At 28.5% G+C, this 18,488-nt stretch overlaps 10 protein-coding genes across 10 annotated transcripts, besides 16 other annotated features; all 10 read right to left on the reverse strand.

Annotated features, from left to right (window-relative positions):
* Positions 1-446: 446 nt before the first annotated feature.
* On the reverse strand, positions 447-1,619 carry TA03140 (Tash1-or TashAT-like protein, putative; the record flags this gene model as incomplete). Its single annotated transcript, XM_949076.1, has 1 exon — positions 447-1,619. The coding sequence occupies one exon, from the start codon at positions 1,617-1,619 to the stop codon at positions 447-449; it is 1,173 nt and encodes a 390-aa protein (XP_954169.1).
* Positions 1,542-1,601: a sequence feature (1 probable transmembrane helix predicted for TA03140 by TMHMM2.0 at aa 7-26).
* Positions 1,551-1,619: a sequence feature (Signal peptide predicted for TA03140 by SignalP 2.0 HMM (Signal peptide probability 0.907, signal anchor probability 0.005) with cleavage site probability 0.876 between residues 23 and 24).
* A 483-nt stretch (positions 1,620-2,102) lies between these two features.
* On the reverse strand, positions 2,103-3,239 carry TA03145 (Tash1-like protein, putative; the record flags this gene model as incomplete). Its single annotated transcript, XM_949077.1, has 1 exon — positions 2,103-3,239. One exon carries the CDS (start codon positions 3,237-3,239, stop codon positions 2,103-2,105), a length of 1,137 nt encoding a protein of 378 aa, XP_954170.1.
* Positions 3,162-3,221: a sequence feature (1 probable transmembrane helix predicted for TA03145 by TMHMM2.0 at aa 7-26).
* Positions 3,171-3,239: a sequence feature (Signal peptide predicted for TA03145 by SignalP 2.0 HMM (Signal peptide probability 0.907, signal anchor probability 0.005) with cleavage site probability 0.876 between residues 23 and 24).
* Positions 3,240-3,616: 377 nt separating this feature from the next.
* TA03150 (Tash1-like protein, putative) lies at positions 3,617-4,828 on the reverse strand (the record flags this gene model as incomplete). Its single annotated transcript, XM_949078.1, has 1 exon — positions 3,617-4,828. The coding sequence occupies one exon, from the start codon at positions 4,826-4,828 to the stop codon at positions 3,617-3,619; it is 1,212 nt and encodes a 403-aa protein (XP_954171.1).
* Positions 4,751-4,810: a sequence feature (1 probable transmembrane helix predicted for TA03150 by TMHMM2.0 at aa 7-26).
* Positions 4,760-4,828: a sequence feature (Signal peptide predicted for TA03150 by SignalP 2.0 HMM (Signal peptide probability 0.907, signal anchor probability 0.005) with cleavage site probability 0.876 between residues 23 and 24).
* A 597-nt stretch (positions 4,829-5,425) lies between these two features.
* On the reverse strand, positions 5,426-6,331 carry TA03155 (Tash1-like protein, putative; the record flags this gene model as incomplete). The annotated part of the gene is made up of 1 exon (XM_949079.1): positions 5,426-6,331. One exon carries the CDS (start codon positions 6,329-6,331, stop codon positions 5,426-5,428), a length of 906 nt encoding a protein of 301 aa, XP_954172.1.
* Positions 6,254-6,313: a sequence feature (1 probable transmembrane helix predicted for TA03155 by TMHMM2.0 at aa 7-26).
* Positions 6,263-6,331: a sequence feature (Signal peptide predicted for TA03155 by SignalP 2.0 HMM (Signal peptide probability 0.686, signal anchor probability 0.170) with cleavage site probability 0.623 between residues 23 and 24).
* Positions 6,332-6,765: 434 nt separating this feature from the next.
* TA03160 (Tash1-like protein, putative) lies at positions 6,766-8,277 on the reverse strand (the record flags this gene model as incomplete). Its single annotated transcript, XM_949080.1, has 1 exon — positions 6,766-8,277. The coding sequence occupies one exon, from the start codon at positions 8,275-8,277 to the stop codon at positions 6,766-6,768; it is 1,512 nt and encodes a 503-aa protein (XP_954173.1).
* Positions 8,194-8,253: a sequence feature (1 probable transmembrane helix predicted for TA03160 by TMHMM2.0 at aa 9-28).
* Positions 8,203-8,277: a sequence feature (Signal peptide predicted for TA03160 by SignalP 2.0 HMM (Signal peptide probability 0.786, signal anchor probability 0.154) with cleavage site probability 0.761 between residues 25 and 26).
* Positions 8,278-8,825: 548 nt separating this feature from the next.
* TA03165 (Tash1-like protein, putative) lies at positions 8,826-9,905 on the reverse strand (the record flags this gene model as incomplete). The annotated part of the gene is made up of 1 exon (XM_949081.1): positions 8,826-9,905. One exon carries the CDS (start codon positions 9,903-9,905, stop codon positions 8,826-8,828), a length of 1,080 nt encoding a protein of 359 aa, XP_954174.1.
* Positions 9,828-9,887: a sequence feature (1 probable transmembrane helix predicted for TA03165 by TMHMM2.0 at aa 7-26).
* Positions 9,837-9,905: a sequence feature (Signal peptide predicted for TA03165 by SignalP 2.0 HMM (Signal peptide probability 0.907, signal anchor probability 0.005) with cleavage site probability 0.876 between residues 23 and 24).
* A 497-nt stretch (positions 9,906-10,402) lies between these two features.
* Positions 10,403-13,387, reverse strand: TA20082 (Tashat3 protein; the record flags this gene model as incomplete). Its single annotated transcript, XM_949082.1, has 1 exon — positions 10,403-13,387. One exon carries the CDS (start codon positions 13,385-13,387, stop codon positions 10,403-10,405), a length of 2,985 nt encoding a protein of 994 aa, XP_954175.1.
* Positions 13,316-13,387: a sequence feature (Signal peptide predicted for TA20082 by SignalP 2.0 HMM (Signal peptide probability 0.774, signal anchor probability 0.000) with cleavage site probability 0.399 between residues 24 and 25).
* A 464-nt stretch (positions 13,388-13,851) lies between these two features.
* TA20083 (schizont-host nuclear protein) lies at positions 13,852-14,850 on the reverse strand (the record flags this gene model as incomplete). Its single annotated transcript, XM_949083.1, has 1 exon — positions 13,852-14,850. One exon carries the CDS (start codon positions 14,848-14,850, stop codon positions 13,852-13,854), a length of 999 nt encoding a protein of 332 aa, XP_954176.1.
* Positions 14,782-14,850: a sequence feature (Signal peptide predicted for TA20083 by SignalP 2.0 HMM (Signal peptide probability 0.987, signal anchor probability 0.005) with cleavage site probability 0.837 between residues 23 and 24).
* Positions 14,851-15,290: 440 nt separating this feature from the next.
* Positions 15,291-16,688, reverse strand: TA20085 (Tashat1 protein; the record flags this gene model as incomplete). Its single annotated transcript, XM_949084.1, has 1 exon — positions 15,291-16,688. The coding sequence occupies one exon, from the start codon at positions 16,686-16,688 to the stop codon at positions 15,291-15,293; it is 1,398 nt and encodes a 465-aa protein (XP_954177.1).
* Positions 16,620-16,688: a sequence feature (Signal peptide predicted for TA20085 by SignalP 2.0 HMM (Signal peptide probability 0.751, signal anchor probability 0.000) with cleavage site probability 0.387 between residues 23 and 24).
* Positions 16,689-17,155: 467 nt separating this feature from the next.
* Positions 17,156-18,154, reverse strand: TA20090 (schizont-host nuclear protein; the record flags this gene model as incomplete). Its single annotated transcript, XM_949085.1, has 1 exon — positions 17,156-18,154. One exon carries the CDS (start codon positions 18,152-18,154, stop codon positions 17,156-17,158), a length of 999 nt encoding a protein of 332 aa, XP_954178.1.
* Positions 18,086-18,154: a sequence feature (Signal peptide predicted for TA20090 by SignalP 2.0 HMM (Signal peptide probability 0.987, signal anchor probability 0.005) with cleavage site probability 0.837 between residues 23 and 24).
* Positions 18,155-18,488: the final 334 nt, after the last annotated feature.

Genomic DNA, 18,488 nt, shown 5'->3' on the forward strand with positions numbered 1-18,488 from the left:
TTACCCTGTTTTACATCATTATTTTACAATATTAGTAGTATTTAATTTATTTTAAAATTTAATATTTAATACCCTATTTGATCTTATAATTATCTTCTTTAGATCTAATACATCAATAATTTACACATCATTATTTTTGATCAAGTTCATAATTCCCTCTATAAATTTATAGATTAACATTTTTAAATAGTATTATTTAAAGCCTTTATTTGGCTCATCAAATGTCAATTAGATTTCATTTAAATTCATAATCATAAATTATTCTCCAATCAATCTATCATTATTTGATTAATCATATTGATTTATCATAATTTATTCTATCATAATTTGATTAATCTTGTTTATATGGTCTTTTCTTAATTGTAGTACTTCAAATAGGTCTCTGTTTATTAAATGTCTTATTAAGATTCTATTGATGATTTGTTTCATGTCTTCTTTTTAGGTTTCTAATTATCATCTTCTTTAGATTTCTCTTCAAATACTGAATCAAGTTCATTTGTTGATAGACCAGTTCTGTCAAGTTCACGTTCTAACAATTTCTCAACATCTTCTCCAAATAGTGGTTCATTTAATAACTCTTGTTCCAGATCAATATCCTCATGTTCATCATCTGACTCAACTTCAACTGGAATAGTTTCTGGTTGTAATTCTCGTTCATCTGCACTATCCGTCAATTCAGTGTCTAATGGTTCAATTGGTTCCTCAGGTTCTAAATGTTCATCTGCACTATCCGTCAATTCAGTGTCTAATAGTTCAATTGGTTCCTCAGGTTCTAAATGTTCATCTGCACTATCCGTCAATTCAGTGTCTAATAGTTCAATTGGTTCCTCAGGTTCTAAATGTTCATCTGCACTATCCGTCAATTCAGTGTATAATAGTTCAATTGGTTCCTCAGGTTCTAAATGTTCATCTGCACTATCCGTCAATTCAGTGTCTAATAGTTCAATTGGTTCCTCATCTGATGAAAATAACAGTTCAATATCTGAAATTTCACTTTCGTGGTCTTCTTCATCTGTCTCACGTTCTTCTGCTTTATGTTTTCTTGGTCTACCTCGTTTACGTTTAGGTTCTTCACGATCAGATTTTTGTTTTCTAGGTCTACCCCTTTTACGTTTAGGTTTAGCAACCTTCTCTTGTTTATGTACTTCAGAGTGATCTGTTTCAGGTTCAGGTTTCTGTTTTCTAGGTCTACCTAGTTTTTTTTTAGGCTTAGGTTGCTTGTAGGAAAATCTTTCAAAATTTTCGTAGTACTCTTCTTTACTGATATAATTATAATGTGAATAATATTTATGTAGATAAAAGATATCGGTTTTTCTTGGATTTTCAATTTCGATGGTACAAAGTACTTTCTTACAACGTTTAAACATAAAGATATTAATACATTTAACATATTCACCTGGTAATGCCATCCAAACTAATGCTTTACCATTAAGTATTTTAGTTATCTTTTTTTCTGGTGTAGAGTATATTTTTGTGGTAACTATTCCATCTTGGGAATCTTCATGTATCTTGAGACCTGAATTGACGATGTCATTTAGATCTAAGACAATTGAAGACACAATCTTTATATGATATAGAAATCCCGCATAAACCAATAATAAAGTATTAACTCGAACCATTTATCAAATCATAAATCTATTATTATTTTAATATAATATTAATTATAGTAAAATTCAACAATTAGACATAATCGTATATAACCAAATTTTATAAACCATATATCATCGATTATTCCAAAATATATTTACCCTATTATATATTTCTTTTATTTTTGGATTTAAATTAAATTTATTTTACAATATTAGTAGTATTTAATTTATTTTAAAATTTAATATTTAATACCCTATTTGATCTTATAATTATCTTCTTTAGATCTAATACATCAATAATTTACACATCATTATTTTTGATCAAGTTCATAATTCCCTCTATAAATTTATAGATTAACATTTTTAAATAGTATTATTTAAAGCCTTTATTTGGCTCATCAAATGTCAATTAGATTTCATTTAAATTCATAATCATAAATTATTCTCCAATCAATCTATCATTATTTGATTAATCATATTGATTTATCATAATTTGATTCTATCATAATTTGATTAATCTTGTTTATATGGTCTTTTCTTAAGTGGAAGAGATGAACGAGTTTTTTTATCTATATCTGTGTCAGTTTGAGTGTGAGTATCTTCGGTTGATATATCAGGTTGTGGTTTGGTAGATTCCGTTCTAACAATAGTCGATGAATTATTATCTTCTGTATGTGATTCCTCAGATGGTTCTGATCCAAGAATAATTAAATCCTGATGTGTATGGTCTTCATGTGATTCATCATCTGATGAAATTTGGAGTTCAATATCTGAAAGATCACTATCTTCATGTTCTTCATCATGACTTGATAACAAATCCACTGTAATAGTTTCTGGTTCAGTCGGTTCTACAACTGATTCAGGAGCTTTAGATTTGTGTTTAATAGTTAGATCAATTGGTTGTTCTTCATCATGACTTGATAACAAATCCCCTGTTGAAGTATGTTCTGTCTGTTCTATAGGTTCAGTATAATATTGTGATAAATCAAGTGGTACCTCATCATCATCTGAGTCTACTTCCACTGGAATAGTTTCTGGTTCTATTTCTGGTTCATCATCTGATGAAACTTCAAAATGAATTGATTCTAGTTCTTTATCTTCTGTTTGTGTCTCTGCCTCCTTTTTGGTAGTTTTTTCTATGCCATCTTTTTCAAATGGAAATTTACGTTTTCTTTTTATATTTAGTCTAGGAATTTTACGTTTCCCCTTTACGACTTCATTGTCCATATATTCTAGTTGTTTGCAATATTTTGTAAGTGTTAAAAACCTTTGTTCAAAATCTTTTTTACTGATATAATAAAAGTGAGAAAAATAATGTTTACGTAGATAAAACATCTTAGTTTTTTTGGGATTTTCAATTTCAATGGTAGAAAGTTCTTCAGAATACCATCTACTTGAAATACGAGTGAAACATTTAACATATTCATCTGGATCTGCCATCCAAATTAAACTTTTACCTTTACGTATTTCAGTTATCTTATTTTCTGGAGTAGATAATATCATAACCTTGGTTACTCCTTGTTCAACAATTTTCATTGTATAAAATCTCGAAATATCTTCATTATCCAAATCTAACACAATTGAAGATACAATCTTTATATGATATAGAAATCCCGCATAAACCAATAATAAAGTATTAACTCGAACCATTTATCAAATCATAAATCTATTATTATTTTAATATAATATTAATTATAGATCTGGATGGGGAAATAAACAATAGATTCCATTTCAATCAATCTTAGCTATATAAAATATTTATTTGTTATGAAATTTATCACACTATTTTATATTTCATATAAAGTATTAAATACATTACTTTTTTAATGTTTAATTTAGATCTAATAATATATTTTGATTTACTAGAAATTGAAAATTAAATCACTATTTTTAAGCCTTTATTTGGCTCATCAAATGTCAATTAGATTTCATTTAAATTCATAATCATAAATTATTCTCCAATCAATCTATCATATTTGATTCTCTAATCATATTGATTTATCATAATTTATTCTATCATAATTTGATTAATCTTGTTTATATGGTCTTTTCTTAAGTGGAAGAGATGAACGAGTTTTTTTATCTATATCTGTGTCAGTTTGAGTAATCGCATCAGAATGTATAACTTGAGAATCTGTAGACTCATCAACATCCATATCACTATCTGATGAAATTTCAAATTGAATGTCTGAATTGTATTCATCTTCCCAATCATAATTTTCCACATATTCACCATCCGATCCTATTAAAACTTCAATAATTTCTCCATCTTCAACGTCATCAACAAACTGATCATCCATAGGCATGATTATTTCTGTCTGTGTCTCAACTGAACTAGTTTTTGTAGTCTTTTTTTTAGGATATTTGGTCCTTAATTTCGTTTGAATTCCAATATCTTGTGTTTGTTGAATATCTGTTTGGGTCTCAGTTGAACCAGTTGGTACAAGTGTTTGAGTTTCAATATCTTGTGTTTGTTGAATATCTGTTTGGGTCTCAGTTGAACCAGTTGGTACAAGTGTTTGAGTTTCAATATCTTGTGTTTGTTGAATATCTGTTTGGATCGAGCTTTCTTTAGTTGGAAAATCTGTTTGTGTTTCTTTAGGTTTTGATACATTAGATTCATCAATTTCTTCATCATCTGATCCAATTTCCACTGTAATAGTTTCTGGTTCTAATTGTTTTTTATTGTCTATCTGTTCCTGTTCCGAGTGTATAGTTGTTCCGGAAAGTTGAGATTGTATCTTCTTTTTAGTAGGTTCTTCTCTGCCATCGATTTCAAATGGAAATTTACGTTTTAATGATCTACTCTTTACAATTTTTTCAGAGATTTTTGAGACAAAATTACTATATTGTAGGAAAAAATTTTCAAATCCTCCCCTATCTATGAGTTTGTAATATCCCCTATGCATGAAAAAATATGCATTATAAGTTTTTCTTGGATTTTCAATTTCGATGTTTATAAGTTCTTTACCGGACCATTGAAATATAAAGATATTAATACATTTAACATATTCACCTGGTAATGCCATCCAAACTAATGCTTTACCATTAAGTATTTTAGTTATCTTTTTTTCTGGTGTAGAGTATATTTTTGTGGTAACTATTCCATCTTGGGAATCTTCATGTATCTTGAGACCTGAATTGACGATGTCATTTAGATCTAAGACAATTGAAGACACAATCTTTATATGATATAGAAATCCCGCATAAACCAATAATAAAGTATTAACTCGAACCATTTATCAAATCATAAATCTATTATTATTTTAATATAATATTAATTATAGTAAAATTCAACAATTAGACATAATCGTATATAACCAAATTTTATAAACCATATATCATCGATTATTCCAAAATATATTTACCCTATTATATATTTCTTTTATTTTTGGATTTAAATTAAATTTATTTTACAATATTAGTAGTATTTAATTTATTTTAAAATTTAATATTTAATACCCTATTTGATCTTATAATTATCTTCTTTAGATCTAATACATCAATAATTTACACATCATTATTTTTGATCAAGTTCATAATTCCCTCTATAAATTTATAGATTAACATTTTTAAATAGTATTATTTAAAGCCTTTATTTGGCTCATCAAATGTCAATTAGATTTCATTTAAATTCATAATCATAAATTATTCTCCAATCAATCTATCATTATTTGATTAATCATATTGATTTATCATAATTTATTCTATCATAATTTGATTAATCTTGTTTATATGGTCTTTTCTTAATTGTAGTACTTCAAATAGGTCTCTGTTTATTAAATGTCTTATTAAGATTCTATTGATGATTTGTTTCATGTCTTCTTTTTAGGTTTCTAATTATCATCATCTTTAGATTTCTCTTCAAATACTGAATCAAGTTCATTTGTTGATAGACCAGTTCTGTCAAGTTCACGTTCTAACAATTTCTCAACATCTTCTCCAAATAGTGGTTCATTTAATAACTCTTGTTCCAGATCAATATCCTCATGTTCATCATCTGACTCAACTTCAACTGGAATAGTTTCTGGTTGTAATTCTCGTTCATCTGTAGTTTCTGTTTGTTCAGTTTGTTTAGTTGTTTCTGATGTATGTTCTGGTTGTTTAGTTGTTTCTGATTCAATAGGTTTTGATTCCTCTGATGAAATTTCAAAATCCATTTCTGGTTCTGTATGTTCTTCTGATTTTTTTTCTGTTTGTTGAGTTGATTCATCTGATGAAATTTCAAATTCCATTTCTGGTTCTAAATCTTCTGGTTTTGTGATTCTCTTCTTTTTGCTTTTCCTACGTTTATAATCGGTATAAGATTTAGGTTTGCGTTTCCTTGTTTTCTTTTCTGAAATTTCAAGATTTTTTTTAAAAATTTCTTCGAACTTATTCCTGGTGGTATATGCATAATGTTTTCCTAGTTTGTATAAATATATCATATTATCTTCAAAAGGACTGTAGAGTTCGATACTCATAAGTTTTCTTTTTGTCGATAGAAATTCGTAATGAGTAATAGATTTAATATATTCACAATCATCTTGCATCCAAACTATTATAAATCCTTCACGTAATTCTGTTATCTTATTTTCTGGTATGGAGTATATTTTTGTGGTAATTATTCCCTCTTCAGTGGTCTTTACTATTTCAATTATTGAATTATCTAAATTGTCCAAATCTAACACAATCGAAGATACAATCTTTATACAATAAATAATTATTGTATAAAACAATATTAAAGTATTAACTCGAACCATTTATCAAATCTTTAATATATTTTATAATGATCTTATAGTATCACTATGTACTTAGATGGTAAATAACCAAATACTAAATTAAATTCAAGATTCATACTTTTTTGTATGGGATAGTCATATACTATATATATGTATACACTATATATCAATTATCAATCATTAGAAGGTGTATTTACCCTATTTTATATTTCATATAAAGTATTAAATACATTACTTTTTTAATGTTTAATTTAGATCTAATAATATATTTTGATTTACTAGAAATTGAAAATTAAATCACTATTTTTAAGCCTTTATTTGGCTCATCAAATGTCAATTAGATTTCATTTAAATTCATAATCATAAATTATTCTCCAATCAATCTATCATTATTTGATTTATCATATTGATTCATCAAATTTTATTCTATCATAATTTATTCTATCATAATTTGATTAATCTTGTTTATATGGTCTTTTCTTAAGTGGAAGAGATGAACGAGTTTTTTTATCTATATCTGTGTCAGTTTGAGTGTGAGTATCTTCGGTTGATATATCAGGTTGTGGTTTGGTAGATTCCGTTCTAACAATAGTCGATGAATTATTATCTTCTGTATGTGATTCCTCAGATGGTTCTGATCCAAGAATAATTAAATCCTGATGTGTATGGTCCTCATGTTCTATACCTAATGGTTGAGGATAATTCTCTGGTTCAGCGTATTGTTTAGACTTTTCTTTTATTCTTTGTTTTATCATCTTCTTTAATTTATCCATTACATGTTTTTTTCTTTCTTGTTTCGTGAGTTCTTCTTCATGTTCATCATCATCTGACTCAATTTCCACTGTAATAGTTTCTGGTTCAGTAGGTTCTATATGTTTAGTATGTTCTGGTTCTGCATGTTCTATATGTTCAGCTTCTGATGTTGTACGTTTAGTATAATATTGTGATAAGTCAAGTGGTTCTTGTACCTCAGGTTCATCATCTGATCCAATTTCAACTGGAATAGTTTCTGGTTTTAACTGTTCTGATTCCTTTGTTGTTTCTAGTTCTGTAGTTTTGGATTCTTCAGTGTGTTCTGGTTCTCTAGTTTGTATATGTTCTTCATCTGATGATATTTGTAAATGAATAATTTCTTCTTCAGTGTGTTCGACGACTGGTTCAGTAGTTTTACCTTCTTCATCTGATGATATTTGTAAATGAATAATTTCTTCTTCAGTGTGTTCGACGACTGGTTCAGTAGTTTTACCTTCTTCATCTGATGATATTTGTAAATGAATAATTTCTTCTTCAGTGTGTTCCACAACTGGTTCAGTAGTTGTAGATTTTTGTTCAATACTTAAATCAATTGGTTCATCATCTTCATCATCTGATGAAATTTCCACTTGAATAGTTTCTGGTTCTAACGGCTCTGTATGTGATTCATCAACTTTAGATTTTTGTTTAATACTTAGATCAAGTGGTTCTTCTTCAGTATCATCTGTTTCACTTGGAAATTTACGTTTCCTATGTATACTAAATTTTTGCATACGTTCAAGTGCCTTTTCGTGTTTTTGGTGAGTATATTTAGAAAGCTCTTTTAATTCATCTTCAAATTTTTGTTTACTGGTATACACATAGTGTGAATAATATTTACGTAGATAAAACATCTTAGTTTTTTGGGGATTTTTAATTTCAATGGTCATAATGCCTTTTCTTGTGTTATAAAATTCGTAAATAGTAACACATTTAACATATTCACCGGGATCCGACATCCAAATTAATCTTTTAACTTTACGTATTTCAGTTATCTTATTTTCTGGAGTAGATAATATCATAATTTTCGTTACTCCGCGTTCAACAATTTTTATCATATAAAAACTCGAATTATCTACATTATCCAAATCTAACACATTAGAAAATACAATCTTTATAATATATAACATTACTATAACGACTAAAAAAAGATTATTTGTATAGACCATCATCATATCCCGTCTTTACTGGTAAAATGATATAATATTAATTATAGATCTGGATGGGGAAATAAACAATAGATTCCATTTCAATCAATCTTAGCTATATAAAATATTTATTTATATGTATATATTAGATATATGATGTATCAATAATAACTATCTCTATCCACACTATTTTATATTTCATATAAAGTATTTTAATAATTTTAAGTCTAATAACAATTGTTTAGATATAATATATCATTATTTGAATTTTATAATTCTCTTCAGAAATTAAACATTAATTTTATTCTAATCATTTGTTTGATTTGGCTCATCAAATGTCAATTAGATTTCATTTAAATTCATAATCATAAATTATTCTCCAATCAATCTATCATTATTTGATTTATCATATTGATTTATCATAATTTATTCTATCATAATTTATTCTATCATAATTTGATTAATCTTGTTTATATGGTCTTTTCTTAATTGTAGTACTTCAAATAGGTCTCTGTTTATTAAATGTCTTATTAAGATTCTATTGATGATTTGTTTCATGTCTTCTTTTTAGGTTTCTAATTGTCATCTTCTTTAGATTTCTCTTCAAATACTGAATCAAGTTCATTTGTTGATAGACCAGTTCTGTCAAGTTCACGTTCTAACAATTTCTCAACATCTTCTCCAAATAGTGGTTCATTTAATAACTCTTGTTCCAGATCAATATCCTCATGTTCATCATCTGACTCAACTTCAACTGGAATAGTTTCTGGTTGTAATTCTCGTTCATCTGTAGTTTCTGTTTGTTCAGTTTGTTTAGTTGTTTCTGATGTATGTTCTGGTTGTTTAGTTGTTTCTGATTCACTAGGTTTTGATTCTTCACTTGGTACTGATTCACTAGGTTGTGATTGTTTAGACTTTTCTTTTATTCTTTGTTTTATCATCTTCTTTAATTTATCCATTACCTGTTCTATTCTATCTGGTTTCGTGAGTTCTTCCTCACGTTCATCATCATCTGACTCTATTTCCACTGTAATAGTTTCTGGTTCTATTTCTGGTTCATCATCTGATGAAATTTCAAAATGAATTGTTTCTGGATCTAATTGTTCTTCATCTGATGAAATTTGTAATTTAATATTATCTTGATCAAACTCGTCTTCACTTGATATCAAACCCCCAGTTGAAATATGTTCTAATTGTGATTCATTTTCATCAACATCATCTTCCAGTTTACGTTTCCTAAGCATTCTCTTTGATCTTTTACGAAGTTTTTTAATTTTATTTGCAAAAGTTATTTGACGAACAAATTTATAATGGTTATAATATTTATGTAGATAAAAGGTCTTATTTATGATTGGATTGTGAACATCAAATGATAAAAAAACATCATTATTCGATTCAAACATAAAGATATTAACACATTTAACATATTCACCTGGTAATGCCATCCAAACTAATGCTTTACCATTAAGTATTTTAGTTATCTTTTTTTCTGGTGTAGAGTATATTTTTGTGGTAACTATTCCATCTTGGGAATCTTCATGTATCTTGAGACCTGAATTGACGATGTCATTTAGATCTAACACAATTGAAGACACAATCTTTATATGATATAGAAATCCCGCATAAACCAATAATAAAGTATTAACTCGAACCATTTATCAAATCATAAATCTATTATTATTTTAATATAGTTTTATAGATTTGGATGGGGAAATAAACAAAAATGTTTAATTATCATATTTTGAATGACAAACATGTATTGATGTACAATATATTTATTTGTTATGAAATATATTTACCCTATTATATATTTCTTTTATTTTTGGATTTAAATTAAATTTATTTTACAATATTAGTAATATTTAATTTATTTTAAAATTTAATATTTAATACCCTATTTGATCTTATAATTATCTTCTTTAGATCTAATACATCAATAATTTACACATCATTATTTTTGATCAAGTTCATAATTCCCTCTATAAATTTATAGATTAACATTTTTAAATAGTATTATTTAAAGCCTTTATTTGGCTCATCAAATGTCAATTAGATTTCATTTAAATTCATAATCATAAATTATTCTCCAATCAATCTATCATTATTTGATTAATCATATTGATTTATCATAATTTATTCTATCATAATTTGATTAATCTTGTTTATATGGTCTTTTCTTAAGTGGAAGAGATGAACGAGTTTTTTTATCTATATCTGTGTCAGTTTGAGTGTGAGTATCTTCGGTTGATATATCAGGTTGTGGTTTGGTAGATTCCGTTCTAACAATAGTCGATGAATTATTATCTTCTGTATGTGATTCCTCAGATGGTTCTGATCCAAGAATAATTAAATCCTGATGTGTATGGTCTTCATGTGATTCATCATCTGATGAAATTTGGAGTTCAATATCTGAAAGATCAATATCTTCATGTTCTTCATCATGACTTGATAACAAATCCAGTGTAATAGTTTCTGGTTCAGTCGGTTCTGCAACTGATTCTGGAGCTTTAGATTTGTGTTTAATACTTAGATCAATTGGTTCCTCTTCATCTGATGAAATTTCAAGATGAATAGTTTCTGGTTGTAATGTGAATTTCTCAATAGGAGTTTGTTCATTGGTTGATTCGCTTGAAATTGAATCTTTTGATGAGATAAAAATGGATGAATGATCTGTTTCTATTAGTTGTGGTGATTTTGTTGTAGATTCAAAATCATAATCGGGAGACTCTTCGTATACAACATTGTCGTACAATTTTGAGCTAATTAATGAAAATTTATCGCCAATTCTATGGAAGTGCAATTCCTCAGTAACACCGTCATTTGGACCCGAAATTTCAAGCATTAATAGTCTGGGCATATCACCATTTCTAGACGTCATAGTGATGGCAAGACAACGTCTAAAATTTGAACTCCAAACAATATTTGCGCCATTAGTAACTTGTTTTATAAAAAATCCAGGGAGAGGCATGAGAATTGTCGTTATTATACCATTTTTTTCGCTAGTTTTGGAGAAGATTTTTGAAGGATCGATCGGTAAGCTTATATCAACCATCATTTCCTCAATCATTATAACATTACCTCTAAGATCCTGATAATAAACTTCAAAGTCCTTAATATTAACTTCTTTCCAATCTCCTCCATGTTTTCTGAAATACCTATTATAGCTAGCCATTGGAGTTTTAAATATGATTTCAACAAGAATGAATTCATTATAGTAAGAAAAGGCTGATAAACTTAAAAGTTTGCTTCCCTTCTCAGCTTCACAAATTATTAAACCATTTTCAAAAATATGTGTGATAGTTTTATGAGGCTTAGCCCTTATAATTAAAGTTGGTATTCCATCATTGATTTCATGCTCATAATTTACACCTTTATTACTTCCTGGGTCCTCTAGGTATAATATTCTTTCTTTATTCAGTTGCACTAAAACTGTATCGTCCTGATCCTGCTCTGGAGGAGGACAATCTCCTGGTCCATCCGATGGTTCAGAACCATCTCCGGGTGGTGGTGGAGCCCCTGCACCTGAACTCACTCCTGCATCAGTTGTATCCTCTTGTTCATGTGATTCTAGAGGTTCACTCCTAAAACGCTTCGCTCTTCTCCTTAATTCATCTTCAGCATCTCGATCTTCACAATAAATATCAAATGAAAAAGGTCTTTTTTCAGGTGAAGGTCCTAATGCCTTTATTGAATCTTCAGTTTCTTGTTCTTGAGGATGAGGTTGAGTGGATTCTTCAGAGTGATCTGATTCAGGTTCAGGTTTTTGTTTTCTTGGTCTACCTCGTTTACGTTTAGGTTGTTCAGGTTCAGGTTTATGTTTTCTTGGTCTAAGTAACCAAGTTTTTTTAGTTTCAGTTTTCATGTTTCTTGGTCTAAGTAACCAAGTTTTTTTAGTTTCATATTTCTGTTTTCTAGGCCTACCCCGTTTACGTTTAGGTTGTTCAGGTTCAGGTTTCTGTTTTCTTGGTCTAAGTAACCAAGTTTTTTTAGTTTCAGTTTTCATGTTTCTTGGTCTAAGTAACCAAGTTTTTTTAGTTTCATATTTCTGTTTTCTAGGCCTACCCCGTTTACGTTTAGGTTGTTCAGGTTCAGGTTTCTGTTTTCTTGGTCTACCTGGTCTACGTTTAGGTACTTCTGGTTGTTCATGTTTCTTGGTTACTTCTGTTATATCAGAAAAATTCCCAATTGTTTGAATACCAATATTTTCTAATTCTTGAATGTCTGTTTGTGTATCTATATCTTCTACTTCTTGAATGTCTGTTTGAATCGAGCTTTCTTTAGTTTGAATATCTGTTTGTGTTACAATATTTTCTAATTCATGAATTTCTGTTTGAATTCCAATATCTTCTATTTCTTGAATATCTGTTTGTGTGTATCTATTCTGAGTTAATATTCCATCTGATTCTTTAGGTTTTGATACATTAGATTCATCAATTTCTTCATCATCTGATTCAAGTTCCACTGGAATAGTTTCTGGTTCTAACTCTGTAGGTTCTTGTTGTTTTTCTGTTTGTTGAGTAGGTTCTTCTCTGCCAACGATTTTCTTTTCTAGATCAATTCCTTCCTCAGCTAATGATTGTGAAACTATATCAACATTTTTATCATGTTGTTCACTTTGTGGTTTATCTTTTCTTTGTCTATCTCGTTTTAGTTTACGTTTATCAACTTTTTCTGTTTTTACATTTTTTTTCAGTCTCGGAATTGGAAGCTTACCTGGTGGAATTTTAATAAATACTGAACAAAAACTTTTGTAATAATCCTCAAACTCACTCTTGTTGATATATTTATAGAAGTTCCCGCTCACGTAAATAAATTTCATAGCTTCATCTACGGCATTTCCAATTTCAATGGTAATTAATGTCTTATCGGACGATTCAAATGAAAATCTAGTAAAACATTTAACATATTCACCTCGATCGCTTCCCCAAATTAGTTTCCTTTTAGAACGTATTTCAGTTATCTTATCTTCTGGTGTAGATAATATCATAATCTTAGTTAATCTGTCTTCAACAATTTTTATTGTATAAAAATTAGGATTATCTAAATTATCCAAATATAATATTTCGGAAGAAGCAAATTTTACGCGGTATAAAAATAATGTAAATATTATGTGAGAGAGTTTCAATACAACCATCATCAAACGCTTATACTACTATTAAAAATAACACAGTAATTGCTAGATCTGGATGGGGAAATAAAATATTTAGATTAATCTTATTGAAAATATTACTATAACATGGATGTTTGTATAAATATGTAATAGATATGATCATTAATATTTATTATGATCTACAAAATTTGTTTTAGATCAATTCCCATTTAAACAAGATTTTCAATTTTTTGCATCTCAGTATATAATAAGTTTAGATATATATCATTCAGCAACCATACTGAGTTATTCATCTTTTTAAATTCTAATCATTTGAAATTGGGCTTTTATTTACTCATATTTAATATTTATTTGTCGTCTAAATATTCCTAATTTTACTTCTTAGATGTAGTTAATTAGTTCCTTAATGGTGATATATGACATCAAATTTCAATAACATTTGATTTAAATTCATATATTTTTGTGTTCAATTATGGTGGCTTGTGATAATACTAATCTGGTTTATATGGTCTTTTCTTAAGTGGAAGAGATGAACCATTTGTATTTTCTGTTTGAGTTTCAATATCTTGCGTTTGTTGGATATCTGTTTGGGTAGAGCTTTCTTTAGTTGGTATATCTGTTTGAGTAATAGCATCGGATTGTATATGGGAGTGAGTAGGTTCATCAACATCCATATCACTGTCTGATGATATTTCCAATTCAAAAATTTCAGGTTCTAGTTCTTCCTGATAAACTTGAGTTGATATGTTAGCTTGTCTCCTCTGGGGTTTTTTAATTCTTCGTTCCAGAGGCACCTCTACTTGCAATCCAGATGAATTACTTATTGTATCTGATAATGAACTGGTTGTGTGACCTGTGTGTTCTCTTGAATGAGTTGGTCTTTCATTATATCTGAACTTAAGAATTTCTTCAGTTTCTGAAGAAGTTTCAGTGTCTTCATTTGAAGGAGTAACATACTTTCTTCTCTTATTCTTACCTTTTGGATGTTTTGAAAACCCTTTTTTGTTCCTTTGACGTGTTGAAGGGATCGGTGGTATGGGATAGTATTCAGTTTTAGGATGAAAAATCTTTGTATTGTCTTCTTTTTGTATAGTACTAAGACTTAAAATCTTTTCTTGATAAGTTTTTTGATCAATTTCAAAATATTCATCTTTTCTTTTGCAATATATCTTTTGTGACGTAGATGCCGGAAAATCAATTTCAATATCGACAATTACTTCTCCAGAATATTTAAATTTTGTAATTGTAATCATTCTGCATTTCTCACCTAACAGAGCAGACCATACCAATTTTTCTCCATCATAAACCTTTCTAATTGGTTGGTTATTGGTAGGATATATTTTTATCTTAGTCATTCCATTTTCAGCATATTCGACTATCGGTAATTTTGAATTGTATATATCACTTATATTTAATAAGTCTGAAGACACAAGATTTACATAAGAGAAAGTTAGTACAAGAACTAGTTGCGCAATCTTTAATCTGGTCATTATTATTACTCAATCCTAATATATTAACTTAATAAATTGTTCCTATAATTGATGGGGAAATAATTAATAGATTATATCTGATCAGACTTCAGTATGTAACATATATGTGTACATGTACCTATGATATAGTAACATTATAGGGTTTATAATACAATTTTACATCTATTATAAGCCTAATTATATATAATTAACATCTGTTTAACCCGTTATTCTTCTTTTTATTCAGATCTAATAATACTTGTTTAGATCTGGTACGTCCAATATTTAGATCCAATTAATTTGAATTCTTGAGATATTTGACCTTATTATCCACATATATTGATTTATTTAAGGATAATTTTCCATTAAAAGTACAAATAAATATAGATTATTTCTCTATTATTTATAGTTAACACTCAGAATAAGAGTGTGTAAGTGGGTTATTGAGGTAGTTATGTTGATTATGTGTCTGATGAAGGTTCAGGTTTTTGTTTTCTTGGTCTACCTCGTTTACGTTTAGGTTGTTCAGGTTCAGGTTTATGTTTTCTTGGTCTAAGTAACCAAGTTTTTTTAGTTTCAGTTTTCATGTTTCTTGGTCTAAGTAACCAAGTTTTTTTAGTTTCATATTTCTGTTTTCTAGGCCTACCCCGTTTACGTTTAGGTTGTTCAGGTTCAGGTTTCTGTTTTCTTGGTCTAAGTAACCAAGTTTTTTTAGTTTCAGTTTTCATGTTTCTTGGTCTAAGTAACCAAGTTTTTTTAGTTTCATATTTCTGTTTTCTAGGCCTACCCCGTTTACGTTTAGGTTGTTCAGGTTCAGGTTTCTGTTTTCTTGGTCTACCTGGTCTACGTTTAGGTACTTCTGGTTGTTCATGTTTCTTGGTTACTTCTGTTATATCAGAAAAATTCCCAATTGTTTGAATACCAATATTTTCTAATTCTTGAATGTCTGTTTGTGTATCTATATCTTCTACTTCTTGAATGTCTGTTTGAATCGAGCTTTCTTTAGTTTGAATATCTGTTTGTGTTACAATATTTTCTAATTCATGAATTTCTGTTTGAATTCCAATATCTTCTATTTCTTGAATATCTGTTTGTGTGTATCTATTCTGAGTTAATATTCCATCTGATTCTTTAGGTTTTGATACATTAGATTCATCAATTTCTTCATCATCTGATTCAAGTTCCACTGGAATAGTTTCTGGTTCTAACTCTGTAGGTTCTTGTTGTTTTTCTGTTTGTTGAGTAGGTTCTTCTCTGCCAACGATTTTCTTTTCTAGATCAATTCCTTCCTCAGCTAATGATTGTGAAACTATATCAACATTTTTATCATGTTGTTCACTTTGTGGTTTATCTTTTCTTTGTCTATCTCGTTTTAGTTTACGTTTATCAACTTTTTCTGTTTTTACATTTTTTTTCAGTCTCGGAATTGGAAGCTTACCTGGTGGAATTTTAATAAATACTGAACAAAAACTTTTGTAATAATCCTCAAACTCACTCTTGTTGATATATTTATAGAAGTTCCCGCTCACGTAAATAAATTTCATAGCTTCATCTACGGCATTTCCAATTTCAATGGTAATTAATGTCTTATCGGACGATTCAAATGAAAATCTAGTAAAACATTTAACATATTCACCTCGATCGCTTCCCCAAATTAGTTTCCTTTTAGAACGTATTTCAGTTATCTTATCTTCTGGTGTAGATAATATCATAATCTTAGTTAATCTGTCTTCAACAATTTTTATTGTATAAAAATTAGGATTATCTAAATTATCCAAATATAATATTTCGGAAGAAGCAAATTTTACGCGGTATAAAAATAATGTAAATATTATGTGAGAGAGTTTCAATACAACCATCATCAAACGCTTATACTACTATTAAAAATAACACAGTAATTGCTAGATCTGGATGGGGAAATAAAATATTTAGATTAATCTTATTGAAAATATTACTATAACATGGATGTTTGTATAAATATGTAATAGATATGATCATTAATATTTATTATGATCTACAAAATTTGTTTTAGATCAATTCCCATTTAAACAAGATTTTCAATTTTTTGCATCTCAGTATATAATAAGTTTAGATATATATCATTCAGCAACCATACTGAGTTATTCATCTTTTTAAATTCTAATCATTTGAAATTGGGCTTTTATTTACTCATATTTAATATTTATTTGTCGTCTAAATATTCCTAATTTTACTTCTTAGATGTAGTTAATTAGTTCCTTAATGGTGATATATGACATCAAATTTCAATAACATTTGATTTAAATTCATATATTTTTGTGTTCAATTATGGTGGCTTGTGATAATACTAATCTGGTTTATATGGTCTTTTCTTAAGTGGAAGAGATGAACCATTTGTATTTTCTGTTTGAGTTTCAATATCTTGCGTTTGTTGGATATCTGTTTGGGTAGAGCTTTCTTTAGTTGGTATATCTGTTTGAGTAATAGCATCGGATTGTATATGGGAGTGAGTAGGTTCATCAACATCCATATCACTGTCTGATGATATTTCCAATTCAAAAATTTCAGGTTCTAGTTCTTCCTGATAAACTTGAGTTGATATGTTAGCTTGTCTCCTCTGGGGTTTTTTAATTCTTCGTTCCAGAGGCACCTCTACTTGCAATCCAGATGAATTACTTATTGTATCTGATAATGAACTGGTTGTGTGACCTGTGTGTTCTCTTGAATGAGTTGGTCTTTCATTATATCTGAACTTAAGAATTTCTTCAGTTTCTGAAGAAGTTTCAGTGTCTTCATTTGAAGGAGTAACATACTTTCTTCTCTTATTCTTACCTTTTGGATGTTTTGAAAACCCTTTTTTGTTCCTTTGACGTGTTGAAGGGATCGGTGGTATGGGATAGTATTCAGTTTTAGGATGAAAAATCTTTGTATTGTCTTCTTTTTGTATAGTACTAAGACTTAAAATCTTTTCTTGATAAGTTTTTTGATCAATTTCAAAATATTCATCTTTTCTTTTGCAATATATCTTTTGTGACGTAGATGCCGGAAAATCAATTTCAATATCGACAATTACTTCTCCAGAATATTTAAATTTTGTAATTGTAATCATTCTGCATTTCTCACCTAACAGAGCAGACCATACCAATTTTTCTCCATCATAAACCTTTCTAATTGGTTGGTTATTGGTAGGATATATTTTTATCTTAGTCATTCCATTTTCAGCATATTCGACTATCGGTAATTTTGAATTGTATATATCACTTATATTTAATAAGTCTGAAGACACAAGATTTACATAAGAGAAAGTTAGTACAAGAACTAGTTGCGCAATCTTTAATCTGGTCATTATTATTACTCAATCCTAATATATTAACTTAATAAATTGTTCCTATAATTGATGGGGAAATAATTAATAGATTATATCTGATCAGACTTCAGTATGTAACATATATGTGTACATGTACCTATGATATAGTAACATTATAGGGTTTATAATACAATTTTACATCTATTATAAGCCTAATTATATATAATTAACATCTGTTTAACCCGTTATTCTTCTTTTTATTCAGATCTAATAATACTTGTTTAGATCTGGTACGTCCAATATTTAGATCCAATTAATTTGAATTCTTGAGATATTTGACCTTATTATCCACATATATTGATTTATTTAAGGA

The sequence above is a fragment of the Theileria annulata genome, chromosome 1 (genome assembly GCF_000003225.4).
Source record: "Theileria annulata chromosome 1, complete sequence, *** SEQUENCING IN PROGRESS ***".
NCBI lineage: Eukaryota > Apicomplexa > Aconoidasida > Piroplasmida > Theileriidae > Theileria > Theileria annulata.